Source organism: Carassius auratus, chromosome 18 (genome assembly GCF_003368295.1).
Source record: "Carassius auratus strain Wakin chromosome 18, ASM336829v1, whole genome shotgun sequence".
Lineage (NCBI taxonomy): Eukaryota > Metazoa > Chordata > Actinopteri > Cypriniformes > Cyprinidae > Carassius > Carassius auratus.
In genome coordinates this window covers 7,160,869-7,170,135 of record NC_039260.1, presented here as the reverse complement: position 1 = coordinate 7,170,135, position 9,267 = coordinate 7,160,869, and the positions used below count along the sequence as shown (strand labels likewise).

General features: G+C 38.5%; 1 protein-coding gene across 1 annotated transcript; it reads right to left on the bottom strand.

Moving 5' to 3' along the window:
* Window positions 1-260: 260 nt before the first annotated feature.
* On the bottom strand, window positions 261-8,875 carry LOC113118777 (carbohydrate sulfotransferase 1). Its single transcript, XM_026288192.1, has 3 exons — window positions 8,769-8,875; window positions 5,154-5,321; window positions 261-1,549 (listed from the first exon to the last, which is right to left on the bottom strand). The coding sequence occupies exons 2-3, from the start codon at window positions 5,290-5,292 to the stop codon at window positions 426-428; spliced, it is 1,263 nt and encodes a 420-aa protein (XP_026143977.1). The 5' UTR covers window positions 5,293-5,321; window positions 8,769-8,875; the 3' UTR covers window positions 261-425.
* Between the last annotated feature and the right edge of the window lie 392 nt (window positions 8,876-9,267).

The following is a 9,267-nucleotide window of genomic DNA, read 5'->3' as shown; positions in this document are numbered from 1 at the left end:
TTTAAAGAAAGTTGGTTGCCAAAACATTTACCTTTGATTTCAATTGTCTGGCCACTTGTTTGAGACAGAGGAAGGAAAATCATATGTAAGGGAATGATTACATAGTTTTCATTTTTTTGGATGCACTATTCCTTTGAGGAAAGGTAGCAAGCATCATATTCATGACCAAATTATTATTTATGAGCAAGGTTGTCACCAAAGTAAGATGTACAATGTTGCATTTACAGTACATAGCGTTATTAGTATGCTAGTATGTAAAAACAAACTGAAAAATATGAAAAATAATTCATAACCAAATGTACTTTGTTGGGACTTATATGAGTCCTGTTTGATTCAATGTAGCCAGTGAATGCAAAATAATAAAGTCACTTTAGATAAAAGTGTGTTGCAAAATGAATTAGTAGTTTGCTTAAAAATGACCTTTATTATGTCTTGGGCTCCATCAAACTTTTTGTTATATTCCTCAGTTCATCTACAGACTGAGCAATCTTATAGCCTAGTAAAGAAAGAGTTCTGTTACAAAGAGATTGAACTGTCTTAACAATGTCAAAGTTCAGATGTACTCTCCAGCTCTGAGCTGTGGCTTTTGAGTCTCTAGAGGTGGAGTACTTATAGTTCCACTCTGAAGAAGATGGGACAGTGCCATTGGTGTTATGAGCAATCCATGTGAGAACTCTTTGATGCAGGTCCAGCCCCAGAAATCTGTATATCTCCTTGGCCTTTTCCTCAGGATTCAAGGCCAAGTCTTCATAGCGCACCAACAGATACCGACCCCTCAGCCATGTGGGTTTCTGCAGGCTGGTCTCCACAGAATACTCAATATCTCTGCAAGTTCTCGTTATCTGCGTCAGGTCCACATACCGTGGTTGGCGGCCGGTGGCATTCCAGATCTTCCAGGCCCTGAATTTACCAGCAAAAGCAGCCATGCGGGAAGCAAGAATGGCTCGGGGGTCTCTCACCAAATGGACGATTCGCAAATCTAAACGGGGGTCTTCTGAAAGTGTACGTAGGTCGCCTATCTCTGGGATACGCACCGTTTTTATGGCCAAGTGGGTTCGTGCTTGGCAAGCCTGAGAGGCTAGTGTGAGGTTCAAGGCCTGGCACTTTTTTGGGCACCAGACTTCATCCGGTTGGCCTGCTAGAATCTCCTCGCCACCTTCCTGGCAGACAGGCGGCGTGCACAGGGCGTGACTGGAGCTGCGGCGGAAAAAGGCCCCGGTCATGTGATCCTGTGGTTCAGGGCGAATGTAGCTCTCCAGGAAGCTGAAGTCACAGTTGTAGAGATTGAGTAAGAGGTCTCGGTAGGCTCCCAGAAGAGCTCTGCCATCCAAAGCCCTTTGCAGACGGCTACTAGAATTGGTGAAGGCCTGTTGCACATGGAAAAGGGGCTCAAAAATATAAAACATGTCAGGATGTTGATTGAAAAGTTGTCCAGTAAATGAGGAGCCACTGCGGGTTTGCGCAAACAGCAGGATGTGCTTTCGAGCGGCGGCAGCACTAGTCTCATCAGGGACACGGCTGTCATCGCAGAGCGATTTCCATCTCTGCTCTGGGGAACAGAAGAAGAGAAAGTGAGATAAAACGGCTCTCTGAAACCTCAGAGGACATTATAAGGCCACAAAAGACCCAATTAGTTCAGCTTCATCTTTAATCAATCATTTATTTGGGTAAGAAAATACCTGGAGCTGTAATTTAGGGGAAAAAACACAGTATAATCTGAACAAAAACTTTAATAAAGTCCAGTGTAATTCAAAAACCTATTCCGCCCACAGAGAGGAAATGTACAGCAGTAATAATGTTGTTTTGAAGACTTGGATTGCCTCCTTCTGTGGTGGTAATCATTTCACCATTTTGAAGCAATATTTGAAAAAAAAAAAAAAAACGTATAAAATCGAAATATGAACAATGAGTGCATTTCTCCACATACGAAAAAAGATTATGTGACTTTTGCTCAAATGAACAATTACTATATATAGCAGGAGGGTGGGAAAGACTGATAACGCTTGTAATTATGGCTGATGAGAGACTGATTGCGCGTGGCACATTAGGTTGTGCGAGTCGACGCTTTCTGAAAGTGCAAACAGCTGGTCCATGAGGACATATTACGGCAGATTAATGATGAGATAATTGTAGAATTAATTATTGATATTCCATCTCTTGCTCCTTACAGCAGAGGGGGGGGGGGGGGATTTCCAGGTTGCATTTCTAACGGTTCTCTGCTAATTTCTTTCCTTATAAACTTACTCATTACAGAAGTGATGACCTGAGAGAGATAAGCCTATAGAGAGAATGTCATTTGAATCCTTTAGGATGATCTTGTCAGACCAGCTAAAGCTACGTCCATAACCATGAATTATAATTGAATTTAAATCTCTCTGCAAACTAAAATTTAATAAAGGAAAGAAAAATGCATCCTGGCACTTGGACTTGAATGCAGATGAAGTTCAATACACATCAATAGATGGGTCATTGCTGTTATGCAGTTTTTGAGCTCTGTAACTTTATGTCTGCATAAAATGATTTCTAAATGTTTTGAGATATATGATCTAGTCAAGCTCAGATACTTCATTCATTCTATTTATATGAATATTTACACAATGGAAAGAAAATAAAGGGAATGGAAATCCATTTTTACCATCTTTTGACATATGGATAATATCGTAATTTGGATGATGGATGAATGGATAAATTTAACAGAATACAATCATAATTTTTACTGTACTTGTTGAAAAGTGAACTTGAGGACATAAAGAAACTACAGGTGCATCAATTAGAATGTCATGGAAAAGTTCATGTATTTCAGTAATTCAACTCAATTTTGTGAAACGTGTGTTAAATACATTTAATGCAGTTCAAAGTAGTTTAAGTCTTTGGTTCTTTTAATTGTGATGACTTTGGCTCACATTTAACAAAAACACACCAATTCACTATCTCAATAAATAAGAATACTTCAGAAGACCAATATAAAAACAAAACATTTTAAAGTAAATTGTTGGCCTTCTGGAAAGTATGTTCATTTACTGTAGATGTACTCAATACTTGGCGGGGCTCCTTTTGCTTTAATTACTGCCTCAGTTCAGCGTGGCATGGAGGTCATCAGTTTGTGGCACTGCTGAGGTGGTATGGAAGCCCAGGTTTCTTTGACAGGGGCCCTTTAGCTCATCTGCATTGTTTGGTTTCTTGTTACTCATCTTCCTCTTGACAATAGCCCATAGATTCTCTCTGGGGTTCAGGTCTGGTGAGTTTGCTGGCCAGTCAAGCACGCCAACACCATGGTCATTTAACCAACTTTTGGTGCTTTTGGCAGTGTGGACAGGTGCCAAATCCTGCTGGAAAATGAAATCAGCATCTTTAAAAAGATGGTCAGCAGAAGGAAACATGAAGTGCTCCAAAATTTCTTAGTAAACGGGTGCAGTGACTTTGGTTTTCAAAAAACACGATGGACCAACAGCAGCATTGATGACATTGCACCCCAAATCATCACAGACTGTGGAAACTTAACACTGGACTTCAAGCAACTTGGTCTATGGGCATCTCCACTCTTCCTCCAGATTCTAGGACCTTGGTTTCCAAATGAAATACAAAATCTCATCTGAAAAGAGGACTTTGGACAACTGGGCAACAGTCCTGTTCTTCTTCTCCTTAGCCCACGTTGTATGTGGTTCAGGAGTTGCGTAACAAGAGGAATACGATAACTGTAGCCAAATTCTTTGACATGTTTGTATGCCTCGACCCCAGCCTCAGTCCATTCCTTGTGAAGTTCACTCAAATTCTTGAATTGATTTTGCTTGACAATCCTCATAATGCTGCGGTTCTCTCGGTTGGTTGTGCATTTTTTTCTTCCACACTTTTTCCTTACACTCAACTTTCCGTTAACATGCTTGGATACAGCACTCTGTGAACAGCCAGCTTCTTTGGCAATGAATGTTTGTGGCTCCCTCATTGTGAAGAGTGTCAATGACTACGTTTACAAGCTGTTAAAATTTGGGTTATGGTCGGGTTAAGGTCACTATACGGGTTTCTGAAACATTCGGGATAACCCGTTTACATGCGTGAGCAGAGAGAGTTACTCCTGTACACATGGAATGTGTAATCAGTCGCCAATATCCCGATGTAAACGGCGACGCATGGTTAGCGTCTGGACGTAAGACGCAATATGCGTCATTTCCGATTCTTCTTCCTGTATCCAAAGACTCAAAAGACCAAGATTCCTTGCGAATAGAACATGCGCAGAACACACATTTTGATGGGGATATGCCGAAACGCGTTTACAAGACCAAATATTCGGGTTAGAAAAGGGGTACCCCAGGTATAATATCCCGGTTTTTAAAAACCAGGATATGAGTATATCCGGGTTTTTGCCGGTGTTTACATGGCCGTGCGCGACCAGGTTATTGCTAATATCCCGGTTTTGAACGGGTTATTGGCTGCATGTAAACGTAGTCACAGATTGTCTTCTGGACAACTGTCAGATCAGCAGTCTTCCCCATGATTGTGTAGCTTTATGAACCAAACTAAGAGACCATTTTGAAGGCTCAGGAAACCTTTGCAGGTGTTTTGAGGTGATTAGATGATTGGCATGTCACTATATTCTAATTTGTTGGGATTTGGTGGGTTTTTGTTAAATGTGAGCCAAAATCATCACAATTCAGTCTGTGTGCACTGAATTTATTTAATACACACGTTTCACAATTTCAGTTTAATTACTGAAATAAATGAACATCTCCACGACATTCTAATTTACTGAGATGCACCTGTATAAAATGGATACCAGTCAATATAATATAATTAATTCATTTTTTTGACATTATGCTTTTAATCAATATGTCATGACCCAATATTCGAGTGAATCAACATAGTTATCTTGCAAAGATCTGTCATTTAATCTGTTTCATCCTAGCTTTAATAAATATATTGTATGATGGGAACATGCATCTGTACAGCACACAGAAATGACTCAGAAGCAGATAGAGGAAAACCTTGTTGATCTGTTAATCAAAATAAATGCAAATACAATCCATCCATCAGTAAGGTGTTGTAAACATGATACAATTTAAAGTAAACCACACATTGCACTGATCTGCAGAATGCTCATGCAATACTAAATGTCATTGTGAAAATCTAATGCATTGTGTTACAGGACAGTGACTCACCTTTACCCTGGCGTCCTTGGCAGTGGGCAGAGTCTTGGCATGGGCCACTGAAGGAGTCGTGGAGGGAGCGGATGGCAGTGTACTGAACCCCCAAAGACGTGCATACGAGCAGCAGCAGAGTCTTCCACGAACACTCCATACTGCTCCGTCACCATCACATGCTTCATTCTGTCAGAAAGGCAAGCATAAACACTTATTATCTAAAGCAACCTATTTAACAAAAATGAAGGATTACACTTTATTTTTGGACGTAATAGGAAGTGCATTTCAAGAAGAGTTGTTTTAAAATTATAAACAAAGTAACTGCTTTGCTTTGAGAGATCATTACACTTGAGTGCTTGTGGAGTTGGTATTACATATTTTTCACATTTAATCATCATCACAGTCACAGAATAGGCTGCTTGGCCCTATTACCATAGTATTTCCATATTTAAATGATTGCAACCTTATAACTTAAACCACAGTAACAAGGTGGTCATTTCTGTCACCTGGACTCACACCCACCGAGCAGTCCATTTGCTGGCCAAATACCTAATGCATGCATATCTCTCTTGATCTGTCAACTCTAATCTGATTTATTAGTTAACCAGGGAACAAATTTGTGTTTACAAGGTACCAATCTGATACAACAAGCACCACTAAGGATTAAATAATTCAAATAGTTTGCCAAATTTTGTCTATTATTCATATTAATCGTGTTGCTTTACATGTCGACATGTTGATTTTCATGTTGATCAGGCAGTTTGTTCCTATCCAGGGTTATTATATAACTATAACCATATGAAATGAAAACCATAAAATCATTTTCTTAAAACGAATGTTAACGGAAAAAAGTATTTTATTTCAGCTACTTGCTAAATAAAATACTTCTCATTTTAATGAATTAGGGTTAGGGTTAAAACTATAGACAAAAACACAACAACAATTTTAACTAAAGAAAAAAAGAAAATGGAAAACATAAAAACTATAATAGCACCTCATTGATACTTAAAATAACAATGTTCTGTTCATGTAAGCAGTTCTTGGCCAGAATAAGATGTGATGTGACCAGGCCTATTGACTTATTTTCAAAGATACTTAAGACTAATGAGTCGGAAGCATTCATTTTTGTCCATTTGCATGTGCTTTTAAATTTATTTACTTTTGAATGCCCAGAATTCAGCTCAACACTAGTACCATTTCAGTATTGGTCACAGATGACAACCCAAGCTAGTTGGTCTGTCCTCATCTAAAAACATTTCAAATTGCCCAAACCTTCCCCAAAATCAATGTTTTGCTGCAGTTTTCAGTTCAGACAGTTTGATCTGTAACACATTCTCTCATCACAATCCCATTTCTCTTCAAGTGGCAAAAAATACCAACTTAATGCAGTGCCTATTTCAGCTGTGATGTATGTTGCCACATGTTTCTCTTGAGGAATAACCATTTCATCAATCATAGGTGGCACAAAATTGGCAGTGATCGTCTGTGGTATCAGAAATGCTATATTACATATTTTCTTCTGCAGCTAATATAAATTAAGATGTCAGAAAAATGTAGCATGGCAATTTCAGACATTGTCAGAATTTCAAACACAGAGCAAAAATTTACAGATATGGCAATCAAGCACTCAACAACCTCCTTATCAGTGAACAGCCATGTCGCTTGCCTCAGGTTCCTTGAACTTTAGATGAAAACACTCTTGCTGGCCTGCTAATTGAACATTCAATGAGGTGGTTTCCCTGTGCTTTTTAATAGCTCCTGAGAGGGACTAGTCACCACTGCAGCTCTGTATAGTGACAGTTATATACAGCTAATGGTATAAGAGGACTGTGACTAAACCAGTCAAGCATGTTCCAGAGATCAATATATTGAAATAAGTCAACCTAAATATGCATGTGACCAGCTGGTTGTATTTTCTTGAACTTCTGGTTATGTCAGCTCTCCTGTTCTTTCATTTCCAAGAGAGGCCAAAAACACATTATGATGGCTTTTGAAAAAAAAAAAGAATAAAATCTGACACATATACTTTAGCGTCTAGACTGCAGTAAAGATCTTTTTCTTTTCAATCACAGCGATCTTGAAATCCTCATTGGCTACAGCAAACCATTTACAGGATTTTCAGGGTTGTCTCTTACAATAAACTCTCTTATGATTTTGCTTTTTCAGTCAACAAACTGATTACCACACTAGGAATAGGGAACGTGGGGGGAAATGTATTTCCATCAGTGTGCACACTGAGAGCTACGATTAGCTTTCTCTGTCATTTGACAAAATCGCTCCAGCCACATCGACCAACACAATCAAGCACCAGTACTATCAGCCATCAGCTACTGGAAGAAAATGTATATCTTTTTCTCTCTGTCACATTTCTCGTATGTAAATGTCTTTACGTCTCTTGACCTTGCTGTGAATATATTCATCTGTTTTCAAAAACTCATTACAGCCATGTTAATGTCTCCAAAGATGACCAAATAGTTATTATTTTACCTCACCTAATAAATGTCTAGAGTAGTTTGAAACCACAATTTAAAACTTCTTGTCAAATCAAAGTGTTTCCAAGGTCTCAATCTGCATTGGTACATCTATAGCAGATATTTGACCACTTTGAACTAAATCATATGAATGAATTTTTTTAGATTAATTAAGATGTTTATACAAGTCTATAAACATATGCAGGATTCTAAGTTATGATAAATTATTTAATATTACATATGTGTCTGAGCTCTCTCCAAGTGTCTATTTGTCTACAGGCACAGCAGGCTACTATTCAAAGTTAATGTGTGTCTATATATGTCCAATATAGCTGCAGGCTAGACACTAATGTGAGCGACCAATCCATAATATATATAAAAAAACAACAACACATACATACTGTATAAGTCAATAAACGACCATCAAAATGTCTGTAAAACATTACCCAATAGCTTTCCTGCAGAATTTGTAAGAATAAAAACTGCTTAACAATGGTTTTGCTGGTTTAAGACGGTATTCAGTTGGTTTGCTGGTCTCATTAAGATGGCTCACTTCCAAGACAAATTAAATGAGACGTGCCTTAAACCCTTCTTATGAACTCAGAAGACCAGCAAGAAACCATATAAGACCGGCTAAGCAATAAAGTCTGGTGTTTTTCTATTTTACCAGAGCATGCCTAATAGCTGGAACCAGGTGCAATGCATAATATTTAACATGCATGGTTTTTAAATCATAGTTAAAATGCATTAAATGTTTTATTTTTTTACACTGATAAACCAACCATACCAAACTCTTCCCACGAGACTGACAAATTAATTACATGCACAACTAATAGAATATTTTACCAACATCTTACTGGTAAATATACCAACATTAGTTTACATATCACTGATGTTCACAGTTTATAGTGCCAGTTTTTTTTTTTATAAGACTATTCACATCTGTCAAGAGCATCCCTTGTCACACAGCCTCCGCTGACACAACTTCTTGCCCGAGCTCCGAGAGAAGCTGTATTAAATACATCTGTAGTCTAAGTTATCATGATCAGTAGCCTACCGCTAGTCTAAAATTACACACCACATACACAAGATTGATAAAACCTGACGAAAGCAGTTAGATGAGATCAGACACTGACAAGAGAATTATCCGCGCGTCTCTTACCACTGACGACGTTCAGAAATATTCCCCAATAAAACACGCATGGACTCGGTCCAGTAAGTTGCTCTACAGATAGTCCTGCGGATCTAGAGTCAGCCCATCTATATCAGCCGAACGATAGGCTACATGTGCTGAGCGTCTGTATTAAGTGACAGATGGATGTTGGCTTTTCTGTAAACGCAGGGGGTGGGCACCGCGCGTGGATAACCAGTGGGTTTTTCTTTTCCTCTGTCTTGTCTGCGTTCAGTCAGAGACGATCGCAGAAAACCGGCATAATGAAAGACAATAAGTTTCTGGTTGTTATAGGCTACCTGACGCAAATCAGTTGATTCTTTCTTTCACTGACTAATTTCTAACACTTATTGACAGCGTTTCTAAAAAATCGTTTCTTTATGAGTCTATTATCGGTATAGTTCACTAAAAAAAAAAGAGTTTATATTTAATAAGCTTCATTTGGTTTTAAACCTATTATTTTTTTCCCTATAGAAATATGGTGATATGT

Coding starts and splice junctions, on each gene's coding strand:
- LOC113118777 (XM_026288192.1), bottom strand. CDS start 5,292: ATGGAGTGTTCGTGGAAGACTCTGCTGCTGCTCGTATGCACGTCTTTG. Junction 1,550..5,153: donor CCAAGGACGCCAGGGTAAAG/GTGAGTCACTGT, acceptor TCTGTTCCCCAG/AGCAGAGATGGAAATCGCTC.